Consider the following 19,359-nt stretch of genomic DNA (forward strand, 5'->3'; position numbering starts at 1 on the left):
AAAATTCCTTGCTTCAAAATTACTGGCTGATCATTGTTGACAAATCTGACTTGTGCAATCTGAAGAAAAATAGCTAAATATATCTTAAGCCTAAATTTTATATTCATTAAAAAGCATATTCACTTTTTTTTTTTTAGTACAAACCAAGCCAAAACATTTCTTAGAAGCTAACAGAGACAGTGTGTTTTAACTTGCATAAGATGACTCAGTATTTGTGAGGCAGAATGTGAGGAAATGAAAGCTTCTGTTTTGGATAATTTGTTTAACTGGAATAGCAAAAAAGTTTGTGGTTTTATGCTTTGCTAGACTGTTATCTGTCCAGGCACCAGTTCCAATCTCTCTTCCATGACCACCGGAACTTATTCTGAAAGCTCTGCTTTGAGAAGTTAATGAGCCACAAGGTAAAACCAACATGAAAATCTATATCCTGTTACACGTGAATCACCCACCTCAGCAAACATTTGACACTATGCTAACCTCTTCATCTCCCCAGCTAGTATCTCTCATCTTTATTTTGATTGGTTTTAAGTACAAATATAATTGTGACTTTAATGAAAACGATGGTATTACATGAGCAACTCTTTAACACCTTTAAAAGTACCCAGATGAGAAAGATTTTTCATTGCACTTTTCTACATGCTTTTTGCCTCAGTGCAGAGTAATAGAGAATTAGATTCATAATAAAACATGTTTTGAGCACTCTTTTCCTCAAGTGGACTATTCACATAAATTACATGATGATGCACAAGCCTGAATTACTTCCAGTAACTTTTTAGTCACAAATGCAGTATCTTACAGCCCAGGAAATGTTAACATGTTTACCACATTTAATCTAGTCAGTGCTGCCCCAAAATACACCTTCCTTGAGGTAAAATCAGAAAGAATAAGAACTTGTTTCCCAAGCTACACAGCTTGCTTACCTCCTCCTGTTACGTGCAGGTGTGTTGCATCGTTCCCCTGAGAAGTGGTGTTGGTTGGGTCGAGCCAAAGGAGGCTGCCTATTTGATGTCATCTCCCATGGTCGCATTGGTGGTGATGGGGCTGGTGATGCTGCTGTGTAGTCAAAGACTGAATGGGAAAGGCGTTGTCGCTTGGGACTAGGACTGTCTTCGCTCTATGCCAGTGCAGAGAAAATCAAAACAAAACAAAAACAAAACCCACCTCCAGATGAGTGAATTACAAGCCATACTTCAGTTATTGCTTCACAGCTAGCATTAGGAGTGATTTATTGAAGACTTAAACACCATGAAATTTATCCCCTGCAAGTATTCACCTTTATATTGTGTTTATAAACACAGATTTTTGATGGTTCCCTAAGCCCTGGAAGAATTACTACTAAATTATACTTTAGCAGCACTAAAATATAAAAACTCCAACATCCACACAAAATCAAAACTCTATCAGAAAAGAGTAACATGAAGAAAATAAGGCATCACCTATTTTACATTCCTCCTGCCTCAGCACTTACAGGCTACAGAAGCATGGAAATACGTACAAACATATTTGCACATATGCACAGCAATGGAATCTGTAAGGTCAGTAAGCAGCTGCCACACAGAGCTTGCTCTCTGCATTGCATCCTTTTCCTATCAGGTCTGTACTTAGCTAGTCAGACATTTGCTCTGTACTGTAGCCTATTTTAATTCTGCTATCTCAGCACAGAGATGCTTCATCCATCTAGTTATTTGTGTAATAATAGCCATTCATACACATAACCTGAAAAAAACAAATCATCAATCTCTGGTTAAGTCTGTGTACTTCATTAAAATTCCACAGGTGTGGAATTCCTACATAGTGCCTGAAGTTGCCAGTGCTAGTGATGTGAAGGTCATTCACCTCCAAGGAATGTTTTCCCAGTTGGTTATAAGCACAACTCCTTTTCCTCTTCACTGTGTGTCCATGCTATTGAACAATTCGATAAAGCTGTCATTCTTCTCAGAAGTTCCCACCAATGCCTATGAAGCCATCAGCAAATGCAGTAGACATCCCTCCCCTCCACCCCACTATTCTGCCAAAATTAAAACACATCATGCTGTTAACAGGCATGGCAACTGAAAGTATAGAAAAGTACATGTCATACTTCAGAGATCACCAACTGAACAAACATGGAACCATCCTTGAGTCCAAACATCATGTGAACTTCTCTGACAGAGTTGCTTGTGCAAGCAAACTTACAGTATTTAGCTGCTCTCCAGCTTGTCCACTCACTCGAACACTTCTGTTTCAGTCCACCACAGCACTATTTCCATTACATTTGCATGTAATTGCAGATAGCTGAAGCAGAGAAAACAACTTGTCTGCAATGCCTCTGGGTTCCAGAACTGCCTCCTCCCCCTAGATTGTTAAGAGGTCTCATTTCAGACTTAGTTCTAGACTGGACCGTGGACCTCTCCTAGCTCCTAGCTTTACAGGGGCATTTTGTTTTCTGAACTCTATTAAGATGCTTCTTGGTAGGTTTTCACCACCATATAAGTTTATACTCCAGCATTCTTTCCAGTGCAAGGACACTCTTTTTAAGAACTAGAAATTTTGTCCAGATGTTCAAGAGAAAAAAGGTATTTTTCCTCTCTTTGACTTCTGGCCATTTTAAACAAAATTTTAGAGCTTTTCAGTCTCTTGCTTTCAAATACTTTAACACAGATTGTAGTTTTCCCCTACTGTATCTTATCTAAAGCAATCAGCTTCCCTAGGGAACCAGCTTGATGATGCATCTGTTTGTTGTTCAATCTCTTCTGAACTCCTTAACCAACTGCACTTTAATGTTTTAGAGAAAAATAGGTGAAAAGGCAGGTCTGCACCTGTCAGTTCATGACAATAGATGTCCAGGCAAAGGGTGACTTTTCCAGAAGGCTGCTTCTTCCCCTCAGAAGCTCAACACCAAAAAAAAAAAAAAAACTGGAAGAGCTAGCCAATAAGCACCTTGAGAGCACAGCTTCTGTGAAAACACATGTTTTATTAGACTTCAGAGAACACTGACAAAGGACAAATCTTAAAGGAACTATGCTACAAGAACAAGAGAAAGATGATTTGTGGCCCAATTTTTTGCACCATGATGACTAAGCCTATTCCAAGAAAAAGACAGGTAATAAAAATGCTGGTAAATTGGTATGCTGGGATTTTGTGAGTGCAAAAGAAAATGCCAAATGGAGGAAGGAAAAAAACTGGATTTAGTGAAGCTATCAGAAAACAAAACCTTGAACTAATCAAATAACCACTCCTGTCCTAATACGATCTACACATACCTGGGTGGGGATCTCTCACTGCTACTGCCCTAATTTAAATGTGACACCTTTCCCAAGCATTAACACTAACACACTCTGCCCTGTAGAAAGCAGTCTACTTTGGAAAAACAGTTCTTTTATTATTAGCAGTAGTATTATTACTATTTTCCTTTTGCTTCAGGAGTGCACCATTTCAAAGACAGTGGAGATGCAAACTGCTAAGTGGTTTGCCTTCATCATCACTCCAGATTACTAGCTCTCACAGATATTTCAAATTCTGTAAGTGCTAACTGCCCTCTGCAGTAAGCAACAGTAATTTTAGTCAAAATTGTTTCCCATCAGCAAGAAAATAAAACTAAAATAATTTCTTGGAACTACATGTACAGAGACTTAAAATGTAATAGTGTCTTTTTCTGTACTGAAAGTACAGAAATAACCTAAAGCTAAGTCCAACTTATTTGCAAGCAGATATTACAAAAAACCCCAACACAAACCTGAATTCATTGAAGACTTGGTGTTTTGTCTCAGCGTTTATTAAGAAACCAATTCTCATGTGAACGCTGTATCAAGATAATACCAGCATGCAGGAAAGTACAAGGAACTAATAACAGACATAAATCCTGTATAATTTTGTTTTTATGTTATTTTCAATCAGCATGTGGAATAACTATATATTGACAGTATGTTTTTTCATTCTACTCTATTATTGTGGAATACAATACTTTCCACAATGACAGGAGCTCTCCAAATCCCAAATCACTCTAGTTGTTTCTTGTTAGTATTCAAAATATTTTCTGGGACTACTGATACTTTATCCAGCCACATGCTAGTATTTTTCTCATGTCCAACAGGCAACAAGAACAGACTGGATGACAGTTATCAAGAACACTCTATCTAGCTTTTAACTAACAAGATAAAGTCACTGCCCTTCTTTAAATATACACTTAACAAGAAGAGCATGATGAGCAGGAACACAGATTACATCATATTTAAAGGAAGCAGTATCAGGACAAAGTCATCAGGTTTTTAATACTAAAAGGAGCAGTATATGTCAGACCACTAAAACCTACAGTCTCATCCCTAAAAGTCAGCATTTCACTGACATACCCAGTACAGTTTTGTCTCATTCTCATCTCTGTACCCTATAAACTCTCACAAATGTAATGGTAACAAAAGTGAATAAAGAATATGGCTGCTTGTAAAACAGTGTTTGTTCTATTTCTGTATACATTTCTTGCAGTAATGTTTTATCTAAAAGCTTTTCCATTTTATTTGGGAAAAACTACGTATTCTCACCAAGACAACACCCTTTGAGGTGTATCTTTTTCACTGTCCTTTTCCAGTAAAATTATAGATACTGCAGCCACACACTGATTATCAACCATCACAGAAGGGTACTATTACCAAAGTAATTCCTGCAAATATCTGAAAATCACTTTCCAACTCCCTGTATATTCCTACTTAATGGTCCTGGGAAGCACAAGCATCTTCTCCATACTGTCCATCTCAAATTCAGAGAATAAACTACATCTATTCTGTAGCTTGCAAAAGACCTGTATTTGAAAAGTAAACTAATACTTCAGGAGTATTCTCAAGCATAGCCCTTTCCTATAGAAGGCTTTACACAAGGACAATCTGATGGGTATATGCTATCAAACCCTACCAGGCCGACTAGAAATCTGCAGCTGCATGTTTCCTCTTCATGAGTGCATACTGAAAACGAAATTATTTTTCCTCATGATATACACTGGTAAGCATCAACATTTATAAGCATTTTCAAATTTAACTATAAGCATCTAATCGGCTAGTAAACTGAGTATACTCTGCATATCCTATCTGCTCCAAGAATTCTAACAACTGTAATTTGAATTACATTTCAACATTTCTATTAGTCTGATTGTACCTACAGTAACAGTAAATTCTTGGGCTGAACAGACACTTACATTCAAATGCAGTGGCCTCAGTCTAGTAAGCTCTATAAGAGCTGTGCCCCACAACCCTAAAACCAAGACAAGGGGAATGACTTATGTGACTAGATGGAGCCATTGCAGCCCAGATGGCTTCATGAGCATTACTGCCTTTTTGCATCTCTCCCATTGAAAGCAGCAGAGGCAGAAGTTTAACTTAGGTGTGGCATTACAAGGTACAGTTTATAAGCTCACACAAGTCCCCTGTAGCTAGCACTATAGATACAGACAGCTACAGCCCCCCCAGCTCCTGTCACCAAGAGCCTCACTCCCTTCAACTACTGTCACTGCAAACCTGGTTGGTGCCAACACCTCCAGTGAGATGCCAGTTGCTGGCCTAGTTTCTACTCAAGCTGGACTCACTTAGCTGCTGCACACACATGGTGTAGAAAGTGAAATTACATTGAGAAGTAGTTAAGAAAAGATCTAATAAAACAGGACAGACTGCCGGGATCAGGCACAGGGCTCAGCCAGACAAGTGTAAAGACCAGCCACAGTTTACCTATATTGGCCCTTTTTCTGTCTGGCCCTGTTTTGTTCCTTTCCCAACTCCCTTTCCTTGCCTATCACTTCCTCAGCTAGCACAGTCTCACTGACCTGCCCCAACAACCTGGACCCTCAGGTCTGCATCCTTATCAGTCACAGAATCCTTGTTTGTATGCACTTTTCTGACAGCTCATCAGTTAGTGTGACAGACCAGGTTTTGTTTCTTGTCTTTGTCTCCATTAAGTTTGCCTGGCAGGTTTGTGTCTCTCTCTACATCTTGTTTATGGCTTCCTCCTTTCCCTTATAATACCATTTCATGAGGTCTACGATCAAATAATCTCACTGAAATAAACATTCCCACATTCTACTTACCCTCTTCAGTTAGTGACTGATCAGGTTTGGTCCTTTTATCTGTCTCCCTTATGTTTTGGTTCAACAGATTTGTGCCTCAGAATGTTCCTATTTATTTCTCCTTTTCTTATTATCCTCTTATGGTACTGAAAAGTTCCTTGACCAGACACAACTTACATGAGCTGATGCTCTCTCCTTCCATGTTCCCTTACAGATCACAGAACTCTTCCACTAACAATACGCCACATAATTGTAAGGACTCTGTTAGATACTACAATCCAGGAAGAGTGAGATGAAGACTATTTCTGAAAACAGTAAAAAGTAACAAGAATATGGGAATAATCAACAGCACTACACCTTGTGCCCTAAACAAGAATATTTAATGGAAATGCAAAGGGTTGGTGTAGGGGATGAGAAGAATTTGTTATGGTAAACCAGGAAAGTTTGTCTCTCCCATCCAGATACATGAAGTCCAAAGGACATTCTATCTCCTTGCCATGATAAGCCAGCATAGTTCACACACCCTAACCTGCAAAAACTTTAGCATCAGTACACATGACAGAGGCCAGCTGCAGATCTTGGAATCCAGACAGCACCTGCACTACATCTGCCAGTTCCCCAATGAGCAAACCAGGACACTACATAAACATCACATGTTAATAAGCATAGGTTTTATCATCCTTCCCTGCGGTGCTCTCCCTTGAGCTTCACTCCCAATCAGGTCCCCATTTGATTAGCACTGGTGTCTCAGGACTCCCACGCTGGTAACTCTCAGGTTTCACGAGAGCCAAAGCTTTCACATGCTCATTGTCCTGACTTACTCCTGAAGGATCCACACCTGCATTCTGTGTAAGTGGGGAAAAAAACAACAGGATGAAAAAAGTGGGATCATATTAACTTGTAATCTGACAGATGAAAAGCTCTTGGGAACCATGAAGTTTGACATTTCCTTTAAATATATTCTTAACGTTCTAGCTTTAAATAAAACCAGGAAGGAGCTACTTTAAGAAGCAACTATGAGCAGTAAAGTAAAAGCCCTGTGCCACAAGTGGCAATAAAGTAACAGATTTTATGAACAAGTGGACTACTTCCAAGCCTAATTGATGTGCTTTTTTCAAGACAAAATAAACAAGGCTTATCCAGTTGGACTCAGAGCTGCAGGACAAAGAACTTGTCCATGTATAAAGATTTGCCAGCAGAATCATACTGCAATGACACAAATCTTTCACTGGCAAAAGCTCTTTAGAGGAACTTCAGCGGACAAAATAAACATCAGAAATAAGAATCTTTTGCTAGTATAATTGGATTTGCCCAAAGAATTTTGCTGGCTTAGCTACATTGGCCAACATAGTGATATTCCTCATCCTGCCAACTGTGCGCCATTCCAAATAGAGCATACAACACTGCTTGTTCAACTTCTGCAGGGTAAGCAGGATTCAGTGCCTTTGCTTCAACTCACCACCATTCACATAATTGTTATACATCTTTTCATGAATAAGAGAACACCTGGAACAGATACAGTGGTTTCTCTGGTAATAACTGCAAACTTGATACACACAATCTTGGTATATAACAAAGTGATAAAGTAAAGGTAAATGGGTACATGGTGAGAAAATAAAAAATTTGATATTGATGTCCACACCCTGTATCCTCCAGGCACTACACATAAATCCTAGAATGCAAAAAATGCTTCATTTTTTGTTTTTGAAGAACCATTTAAATTTTACCTAAAAACCTCATTACCAATAATATTCAGAGCTATTTCTTTCTAGCCAAGCTTTGATTTCAGAGTTGTGACCAGGACATAACTTGGAAATGTGGCTGTCTGGGTGCATACCAGACAACTTCCTGATGAAGGAACACTAAGGAAAATCAGAATTTGTTCTAATAAAAAATTCACAAAGAAATGCAGACCTTCACAAAGCTCCAAACTGTTTAAAAAAAAGTAGACGAATGAAAGGAAGGACAAAATGAGCCAATGTGATTCTGCAATTGATTTTCATGCAATGCTAAACACAAGGCTTTTTGAGCCTTTTTACTGTGAAAGAAGTAAAGTGCAACTCAAATAGTACTTTGGGGTACTTCAAGACATACCATTGAGACACAAAGTATCCCTGTGAGTGTCTATAGTTCCCAACTGAACATGCGATACATCTGAGTATTCAAAAAGGAAGACCATTTCTTTCAGTGCTTCAGAACTTTTTCTTGATTTTTTTTCTTAATTCTCACACTGTCAGGAATTAAGAAAATGAATCTGTAACTAGTACTTGGGATAAAAATTCTACAAACAGAGATCAAAAACCACTAAGCAGTTAGTAAACTGTTTCCTATAGCCACAACAAAATCTCAAAAAAAAAGCAAAACAGCAATAAAAAAGCAGTTAAAAACCCCCACCCTACTCATGACATCTCTGTGGATTTATAAAGAAAGTATTTTATACTTCAGACAGAAGAGTGCTTAGCAAGGCACATCATTCTGAAATGAAGCCTACAATGTTTCCTTTAACTTGCTTTTGAAATATTATTATATGGTAAGAAAGCTAGCCACTCCATCTTAAAATGGAAACCAATGTTCAACAGCCATGTCAGGTTGCTGGCGCAAAATCTGCTGCAGCAGCTTTATATTATATATCAGGTTTCTTAGTAATTTATGTGATTAAAGAGCCCTTCTCACAATGGAACAGTAGAACTTTCCACAGTATTTAGTAAAAGGAACACGATTTGTAAAATAAGAGCAACATTACCAGACATGGTAAAAATATGCAAGTTCATCTCTTTTTTTTGTCTTTCAAAGCTCTGATGGTATATATCAATTACATTGTTACTATAGCTAACAACTGTACCAAGAACATCCCTCAGTAATCTTTCTGGCCATCCATAATTCACTCATGACTAACAGGATTAATTCATTATTTACTGACCATGGGCACAAAAGCCAGTTTGTTCTTCAGCAACCAGAAATGACAATGAATCCTCCATGCAAAGTTTATTTGTAAAGACCTGAGGCATGCAATAGCAAATCACACAGCAATAGCATAGAACTGTTTCAAAAAAAGCCAAAATGAGCCAACTCTTGTAAAAGTCCTGGGACATAGCATCTGGAGTACTGTATGCAGTTCTGGGCTCTTACTACTACAGAAATACTGACATACTGGAGAGTCCAATAGAGAATTTTCTTACTTATGGTCAAACATTAAAAACTTGAATATTTAATTTGTTGCTTAATCTACGTCGGATTGACGTTTATCTCCAGTGCTTTCTCTGTATCAGTTTCTTCTCTGAAATGCACTTCTCACTTAACTGGATGTTCAGGATATACAAAAAAACAACATTCAGAGACTGCTACATCTAAACTGCTTAAGTTTCACACAGTAAGTACTTCAAACAGTCCTAAGAATTTGATTATTAGGTATCAATTTCCCATTCCAAACACTGCAATATTACTTTGCTGCACATGAATTTAAAATGAACAAAAACATTAGGAAAATGCAAAAATATTAGCATCATATTTAGCACTGCAGGACTCAATAGCATTAAAAAAAGAAGGAAACCGTATTTAGGTAAGACTACATGTTTCTTATTTTCAAGCTCTACTGCTCATACAAAAGGGACAGTGAAAACCATATCACAACTGTAGCACTCCTTTTCTAATACTGCAGCAGGTTTAAGAACTGAGGCAGCACACTGCCATCTCAAAGTTCTTCAAATTGAATTTTATGAGTATTTGCTACTGCTTGCAGTACTTGCTGCGTGCAAACAAGAATCCTTTGAAATATGAAAAGCTTTTGCAATCATTTTTGGAGGAATAAATCAAAGCAACTTAAATGCTCCAAACTCACAAAGACGTTAACAAGTATTTATTTTTTGTATCACATCATCATATTTTTTCTGAATGGGAATCCTTAACTCTCAATATAAAAACACCAACCAAACATCAATAAGGGAAGAAACCTCAGCTGTACCTCCCTCTCTACTAAAAAAAAACCCCAATCGTTGCAAAAATATTAACTTCACCTTAAAATCCCAACTTACAGTCTCAGTTTTCAACTCAACTTTGTCAGTGGTATGTGTGATAGAAAACGGAAAAAAAATTGTGCTATTTCTGCAGATGCTCCCTGCAATTAGTATGTACTATGACAGTAAACATTTCAAGCTTTTTTAAAACTGAAAATTTAAAGAGTTCTGCAACAAACAGTACTAGTATCCAATAAGAATTTAAAAAAATATTTTCCATTAATCAGTTTCTATCAGTCAATCTCCAAAATGCTTACCAAGATCTGAGATAAAATGTCTGTGTTTTGACATCAGTACCTCACACAACATAGAAAGTGTCAATTTTCAGGTGATGGTGCTAAAAGCTATCTCTGGGCCTCCACAGAGTCCTGATCTCTTCTTTCGTATGTAAACAGAAGATAAATTTTTAATTAAAATCACAAGAAATAAAGATACAGAAAGAAAACTAATTTTCCTATATACAAAGCTGAAACGCATTAAACTTTGCATGCATACCATTAAAATGTATTCATTACTGTAAAGAAATTTCTTTAAGTGTCATAAAATGTGCTGAAATTGACATACTTAAAATGATGCCAGGGCAAGAGTAAAGTGGTGAAATCAAGACAAGGTGTTCAGATACAAGCACATCTCAAAAAGATTAAGTTTTCAATTTTAAAAATAATTCTGGTCTTTCTGCTTTCTTGGGACAAGGGGTCTGAAGAGAAATCTGGCTCAAAATTGCTTCACAGCAAAGTATTCCCTACAGACAGGTTGCATATTCAGTGTGTATTGACTAATGATTTTGCCATTTAGGCATGTGAAGCTAACAACACAGGCATCTCAGCTGAGACAGGGTAATTAGGACAATCATTAAAAGAAAAAAACCAAAATCACACTCTTTCCACTTAAAGATTTTTTCCCCTGTCTTAAACTGCACATATATAGATGCACCAGGTATGCACACACATATATGAAACACAACATACATAAATGGACAAGCTGTCACTCAAGCACTGAAGACTGAAAACTTTTATTTGTGTGAATGAATGTTATACTGACTGTATCTGTTGACAAAGCATCAAAAGAACATCTGAACACTTACACCAAAAAAACATTACTCACACTACTATAACTGATGTCCATAATGGGCACAAGTGCAAGTCAGCATTTGAAATCTGTTCTCACTCCTCAGTGTAAGTGACAAATTATTTGAAATGGCAAAACTAAGAAAGAACTGGCGTTTTCTGTTAAGTTAACCAAAACAAGGAATAGATGAGAAAATACGGAAGGTTTTCAGCTTCAAGAAACAGCTTCTACTTGTGTAGATCTTTTAATTTACTTTAGAAAACAAGATTATCCTCACACCAAGTCACAGGAAGGTCTGCCAATAAAAAACAAACCACGATACACATTAGATGATACGCAAAGGAACACAAGCCTCACTCCCCAAACACACTCAAGTAACAGTTTGCCGACTCAGTTCTTAAACCTCATTTCACACCTTTGATAAGAAGAAAAAAAAAAGGGCATTAAGAACTTAAACCATGTAAGAAATTAGGTGAGATGTTTCCTTTTTCAAAACATTCTCAAGCTCTGCCCAGTGTTGAACAACACAACAGGCAGCCATAAACATTCACATACAGAAAGCAGAGCCAAAGAATACAAACACTATACGAGGTCTCTGTATTTCAATTTGAGAAAAAGTGTTCTGACTGTTCTCTGATACAGCAAGGAAATTAAATAAAGAGGAAGAAGGCATCACATATGGTCTCTAACCTATGCTCAGTACAGCTTCACATACAAAATGACCAAATGCATACTGGTATTACCAGGTCCTTTGTGTCCACATCTTAATGTTTTTCTCAAAGCCATACTCATCCACATGAAACTTATTCATCTCCTCAAGTTCCTTCCAGAACAATATTTTAAATGAATTTTCTAGTCTTTCATGTCTCCCATCTCTTCATTTCCCACCTTGCTTTATATTCAGTTCGGATGTTTTCCCAAGACACAAACACAGAAGACAGATCAAAAATGCCCTCCCTCAGTACTTACTAACAAAATAGTCTTTAAATCTCTTTCCAAGAATTAGATTTTGAAAACGCAGCTCATCAAAAATACTCATCACGTACCAACTTTTTTAAAGAACAATCCCAACACAGATCATCTAAAGAAATAACGTAAATAAGAAAACTCCTAAATTTTAGTCTAGAATGCCACCTCCTGTAGCCTTCATGAAGACTGCCAGACAGAGCATCTGCTCAGCAGCACCATAAACTGTGCCATGAATGTTCTCATCCCTTCTCACACAATTTACTGTTACTGCAGTGTGACAAAAAAAAAAATTGACCACCTCTGTCAGAAATTAGCAAAGCTGGCAAAGACAGACCATAAGGCTAAGAAGTTCTAAGGTTCTGTAGAGAGAATGTAGCTGACTTAATGCAATTTCTGAGTTTTTCTAGGATAGAGGTGTTCACAGACTTTTCAACAGGCACAAACCTGCAAGACTGATAGTGTGAAAGGGCTACTTAAACTGAAAGTAAGCCAAGCACACCATACATAGTGGTGCTCACATGAAGCACTAGGAATTTTTGTAGTATCTGAGGTAGCAGTGGGAAATACAAGAAAAGCGAAGTTATTGAAAATAAACAGGGAGATGAAAAATTCTGAGACAGCAAACATGGAATGTATTTACTGAAACCAGGAACTGTAGACATTAAAGAAAGAATGTCCCTATTTTCCTGAGAGGAGAAAAGCTAAGGAATCAGTCTTTTTACTGCTACAATGCCAACAGAAGGCAAGTCAGATATACGCTGCTTACCTCCTCTTCTACCAGGCGAGGTATAGTTCCAGTGCAACCCAGACAAACTGGCTGGAAGGCAAACAGCAAAATACTTAAGGTGTAAAAGAGCTTCCTTTCCCTCTTTCCGCTTCCCACTGCTCTTAAAGAGCTGCTATTGTTAGCAGTTAGTGATAGTAAAGACCGAACACAGCACCAGTTTTCGATGTTCTGACAAACAGACATCAGCAGAGGGCACCAAAAAGCAGAACAAGTTTCCTTATCTTTAAAGAGTGTAGTAGAAGAGGAACCTACCCGCTCCCAGGAGAAGATGAAGAGTAAAAAAAATGAAAACCATCCAGTTAAATCATAAACCTAGTCAAGTTCCGCCCATAGCAGCATTTAAATATTCTGTATTAGATTATTTAACTTGATATAAATTCTTATATAGGGAAAGAAGCCACAAGTTCTATTTCTGTATGAACTGACTAAGTCAAGCCTGTATCTTCCACAAGTTTCAACAACCACTCCTCCACAGTCAAAACAACTTTCTGACTGAAAATAGGAAAAAAGAAGTTCCACATCTTTCCTCTACCCTTATATCTGCCTTTCAAATCCTTCTGGGGCAAGAGCAGGTGGGGATGGTAAAGCTACGTACAAAGACTGAGAACTTTGCAAATCAAAGACTTGCTCTGTACAAATTCTCATTAGATTCCCTAGCAATTCAGCCCACGGAATCTCTACAAACAAACATGTATGACAGCTTTGACTTACGAGACTACAACTTCTTAGTACAAGACTACAGCTCAACAGCAGGTCTGAAGAAGTAACGTCCCTTCCTAACCACACCATTCTTACACTTCAGTAAGACTTTGCTTAAAAACCGCCACAAATCTTAAAGACTTTCTTAGCAAAGAGTTGAAAAAGTAACTTGACTTTATCAACAGTATCTCTTTAAATCATAAAAGTTATCTCTTATTATAAAGTGAATAAACTATATCAAAAAATTTATTTAGACAAGCTGACACATAAACTTAACAAATCACAACAGTAACTGATTCAAGTAATACAAGTTTCTGAGTCAAATCCTTGTATTTCAGAAAAAGAAAAGACAATTACATACACCACTACAAGTACAAAGCAAGGACTGCTCAACATGCACCTTTAATTTAGTATTTATTACACCTGTATTAATTAAAAAACCCCACGAAGTGAACCAGATGAGAATCAAATTAAGTTTAACCTGCTCTGTAAGTCCGCGAGACAATGAAGCACAATTCACAAAGCAGATTCATTAGACCTTTAGAAGACCCTTTTATTTACATACCACTTTTCACAATTAACACTTTTCACAAAAGTGTATCTCTAGTAACAGTTCCCCGAAAACTTTCTCCGCATGTTACTCTATGTGTGCATAGGTTTCGTTTTTTGCCAGAGATTTGGTGATTAAGGAAGATCAAAAACATTATCAACTATCACTAGCCATGCAATCTGATAAAGAACCTATTTGTTCTTCCATCTTGTACTTAATCCTCTAATGACTGCACCATCCTTTCTCTTACTGCACACATTAGTATCCAAATGCAGTTATTTTACTCTCAGAACAGTGAGTCTCTATTACCACAGCTGCAATACCCCCTTGAAGGTACAAAAGATAATGTAATACGAGGCTGCAAAGCAGTTAAGGAGTCTGTTGGGTCCGCAGATAGCAAGATCCCCGGGATGTGGATAAATATCATAAATTTGGCAAATACAACCAAAGCAGTTGCTTCAGTGAATGACATTTAAGAACAAGCATATCATCAGCAACACCAAATCAATTGTAATGCAATTGTATTCAGTACCTGAATAACGCAGACCTCTAATAATCCTGTTCATCTTACCATTCCAGCTGCCCCACTGCACAATGTGAAAATTATCAGGAAATACACATCTGCTTCTAATACTACCTCTAAAAATCTGTTTCAAAATGCAAATGCGATACATTCATAAACATTGTCATGACTTCCAGTTCAATGAACTTCTGTGTAAGTAATAACTAAGCTACTTGCTCTGAACTGTTACAACTTGAAACTGATGCCCTCAGTTAACATCTCAATGCACAGTCAGTTTAAAAACACACTTCTTAAGGAAACAAGATGCAACTTTACGGTTTAAGCATAAAAAAAAGAAATCCCCTTTGTGTCGTTTATGAATAGGAATTAACTCATGTGTACTGAAAAACACTGAATGCCCTAACATGTATGCTTGCTAACATCAGTGTTTACTTAAACAGTTGTCCTTTTGACTAATATAAGAAGATTAGAGATACCTAGAGACATCATTTTACTAAACGGACGGTAGGACCTTCAGTGCTTCAGAAACACTTGCCACCGCCTTGCACATTGAACCTGCCTGAGGACAGCACACAGCACTGCAGTTCTGGAAAGTCTGTTAATTTTTAGGTTCCAGTTCTACCTTTTGTCAAAGCAGATAAAGAACTTTAACAAGATCAGACAATTACACCCCTTCCCTAGCTCTCGTGCACCTCGCGGGCCGCCCCACGTGGAAGAAGCTCGGGCTCGCCGTCGGCTCAGGCCACTGGGCCTCCTCCACCCACTACCTGTGCGGACGGCGTCCCGGCGCCGCCGGGCCCGACGGGAGATCTCCCCTTCCCCTCCCCGGCTGACGAGCCGCGGGCACCAGGCGGCGCCGGTGAGGCCCTGCCCCGCGCAAGCCGCCGCTCCCCGCGCCGGTACCTGCGGCCCTGCGGCCCCGCCGCGGCTCCCGCGGGGGCTGCCCCGCCTCGACCTCGGGGCCGCCGCGGCCGCCCCGGGCCGGGCCTGACCCTTCCGCGAGCGCTTCCGGGAGCGCGGCCCCCACCCCGCGGGCCGGTGACGTCACTCCCCGCGGGCCGGTGACGTCACACCACGGCCGGCGCGGGGCGTCCTTTGTCTGCGCCCGGCGGCGGCCGAACCCCAGCGCGCCTGCGCGGCGCGGTGACGGCGCGGCCCGCGCCCGGCCTGGCCTCGTCGGCCTCTGTTTAGTTTCGGTTTCACAGGATCACGGAGCTGACTGCGTCGGGAAACACCTCCGAGATCACCGAGGCCAACCTGGGACCGGTCTCCACCTCGTCAAGCAGACCGTGGCACCGGGTGTCACGTCCAGTCTTTCCTTAAACACCTTGAGCGACGGCGACTCCACCGCGTCCCTGGGCAGCCCGTTCCAGTGTCTAACCACCCGCTGAAGAAATCCTGCCTGATGTCCAACCCGAACCTTCGCTGGCGCAGCTTGAGGCAACGTCCTCTTGTTCTGTCGACTGAGGAGACCGAACCACACCTGGCTCTAACCTCCTTTCGGAGTCAGTGGAGAAACAGGATCAGCCTTCTGCTGACAGTGCCACAGGGGGCCGGGCTCTGAGATGCAGCACTGATCAGCACAGGGAGCAAATGGAGCCTCATACAACTGATGCACTCGAGTTAATCCCCTTCAGTAAGATATCACCGCCTTATTTTTCACCTTTCAAACCTCCCTGCACTCTCTACCTCAGCCTAATTAAAGTTTCCCCCAACTCTGATCCAGGAAAACAAACCATATACTGCACATATAAAGAATTAATGTTCTAAAGATGATTCAGTAGGTGTGAAAGTGGTTGAAAATTGGTAAATTACATCCTTACAGCTGCCAGAGGTGAAATGAAAAAGGCATAAAGCTGCTCAGTAAACATGGACAGAATGAACTGGGACTAAGAGTGTGAGGGCGTGGGGATGTGACAACAGTACACACCATGAGGAATGAATCTGACCTGTCCTAACTGACAGGAAGATTTTTTTCTATTTTTGAAATTGGAGGGGGCAAAAGAAATTCCTCCTAATACTCCTGTTTTTCTATGTACTGTCCCTCACACATTCCCCACAGGAGGTGAATATAGTCCTATATTAGACATCACTTATAAATAAATGTGACGGGTCCTTCAAATGTCTGAATTCGTGAATCATTTTTTGTTCAGCTATGTGTGAATTTTGTAGGCTTATGCTACCAGACACTGCACCATCCAAAGTGGAACACAAAGATGATAATTTTTACTTCAGGATTAGAATTTACAAATACTTCCCTTCTTGTGAAAATATCTTTTTAATGAGTTGACAGGCCTCTGTATTACAGACCGAACACCTGATATCCATGATGATGTCCATTAACAGGCAAATCAGAGTAAATTCACAGAAGCACAGAACTGTTCAGGTTGGAAGGGACCTCTGGAGATCATCCCATCCAACCTCCCTGTCAAGGCAGGGTGACCTAAGGCAGGCAACACAAAACGTGTGTGGAAGATGTACTAACTATAGCTGGGAAATTTAAAAGTTAGAAATAGTAAAATAAATTATGTAGCTATGTATTTCAGTCATAAGAACCAAAAAGTAAAAATAAATTCTTTACATAGTATGAAAGTAAAATAAATTAAAATAAGCTAAAAAGGAGAAAAGCAAAGTATAATTACCAACCCTTTGGTAGTAGTGAAAAAAATTCCACTGGATTGCCCCATAGTGATTTATTTTTTTCATTACTACTGGATGGTCAATTTAGTCTTTAACTGCACAGAACAGACAACTTGATGAGACCTCTGAAAAGAGATGTCACAACAGTAGTTAAGGGTTGCGTCTTTGGACTTTCTTTTCAAGATGAATTAGCATGCTTTAATGGAAGCACACCACTGGTGAAACAGCCACCCAAGGGACAAAAAAGTATTTTTAAAGCTAAATAAATTTGGTATGATTGAAAGGCTCTGCAGGATGATATACTTGCATTTATCTCTAACACTAATAGGAGTCCACTGCTTGAGCATTAAAGTAATATACCAAGCAATACCAGTTCCTTCTTACAGGTACCTTTCCCTAAATGCTGTGCTCTATAAAGAAATTTATTCAGTTATTTTATTTAATATTTATACTTCTAAACAAAAATGAAAGCAATTACAAACAAGAGAAAAGGGCGCCCTGACTCATGCACTGAGGTTTAAAAGCTCCCACTTCCAAAGCAGCGATTACTTTAACATAAATCTCAATTCTAATCACTTTGCTACAGCAAGTAAAATGGGAAATGTATTCCATACCTATGCTATATTAGATTTCTCTGTAAGACAAGAAGGACTGCTTTTGGTGCTATAAAATTAAACAAGTTCTTAGCACTACCAGTAATGCTCTCAACAATGATACGTCCCTCTTAATGCAATGAGTCCACACATGAAAAATCTTAGACTTTGGTTTCCTGCTGATGTCACTCAACATGAATTCAAGATTCTCATGTGCCAAGTCAACAAAATCAAGTAATTGGGGTGGAACCCTGGGAATTGTTTTCATTAAGATTGCAACATTCCTTTAGCATGTGTGGTGTAGAACTTTTCTCATGCCGTTGCTCAGAAAATGACGATTGGTCTTGTGGAGAAACTACTGTAAAATATATGCAGATTGCCAGTCAAATATTAACCTCTACATTTCTTCTAAAGTGCAAAAACTGGTTATACGCGATCAGGCAAAGAGCAGTAAATTATTTTGCTGAAGTATGCCTATTGACTAATCAAAGATATGTCGAACTATTTTAAATGCATGCTTTTCATAGAGTTTCTAGAATAAATACAAAAAGGCCTAACAGTTAATAAATTTGTAGACAAATCAATTAAATCCTGCATTTTTTCTTTAAATGGTAATTCATACAAAAAAACACCAGGTGGTATCTCTCAGTAAGGGCAGAATAGATCAGAACTTGATTTTCAAAGTAATTCACAGTGGAAACTGTGACGGAAACTGACACCAGAATGTAGACATATGTGAATACAAGCAAGGAATGATAGGGGATTGCAATTGTACCCTAGTATTGTAGCAAGCTACTTTTAGGAAGCATTACTTATGATTTTAAAAAAGTATTTCCATATACAAAAACCCTTTGACAAAAAAAAAAAAAACCCAGTCAGTGGGCATCCAGAGGGTAGTGGCCAAAAGCTAAGAGTCCCAATGGACATCAGTGACAAGTGGTGTGCCACAGGGGTCTGTACTGGGACCAGTGTTACTCAGTATCTTCATTAGTGACACAGGTGAAGGGACCGAGTGCATCCTCATCAAATCTGCAGATGACACCAAGCTGAGTGATGTGGTTGACACTCCTGAAGGATAGGATGCCATCCACAGGGACCTGACAAGGGGACTGTTCATTGTTTTTCCAAATGAGTGGTTATTTTTATCAAGGTATCAACTAGACTTTGTTATAAAATTGAAGTCAAACAGCTTCATGTATTCTTACAGAAAAATCAAAATCCTTACCAAATAAAACTGACACCTGAGGGATAAACAAGTCTTTTAAATAAACCCAAACCCATATTCTTTCTGCTTTTTATACTAGATCTACTTCACTAAACTTTACAGTTGGAAGTTCTTTCTCAGTTGGTGCAGAATCAACCCCAGTGAGAAAGATTGTTTCCTTCCACCATCTCTGAATAGGCAAAAAAACAACATTTGGCCCAGTTCCTCTACTAATATGGAGGCAGGTCGTGTGCCAAACAGCTGCTCTTCTGAAATTTATACCAGGTA

The 19,359-nt window shown here is 39.0% G+C and overlaps 1 protein-coding gene across 2 annotated transcripts in view; it reads right to left on the reverse strand.

Moving 5' to 3' along the window:
* Positions 1-19,359, reverse strand: part of RNF38 (ring finger protein 38) — a gene marked incomplete at its 5' end in the record, with an annotated part of 106,528 nt that overhangs the window by 28,683 nt on the left and 58,486 nt on the right. The window contains 2 exons of one of the 2 annotated variants that reach the window (XM_082300846.1): positions 921-1,114; positions 15,538-15,621. In XM_082300846.1, the coding sequence (XP_082156972.1) occupies positions 921-1,027 (107 nt within the window). Of the gene's footprint in view, positions 1-920; positions 1,115-15,537; positions 15,622-19,359 lie in introns of those variants that run through there. The other variant, XM_082300847.1, reaches the window with a different exon arrangement.

Source organism: Coloeus monedula (assembly GCF_965178545.1).
Source record: "Coloeus monedula genome assembly, chromosome: Z".
NCBI classification, from domain to species: Eukaryota; Metazoa; Chordata; class Aves; order Passeriformes; family Corvidae; genus Coloeus; species Coloeus monedula.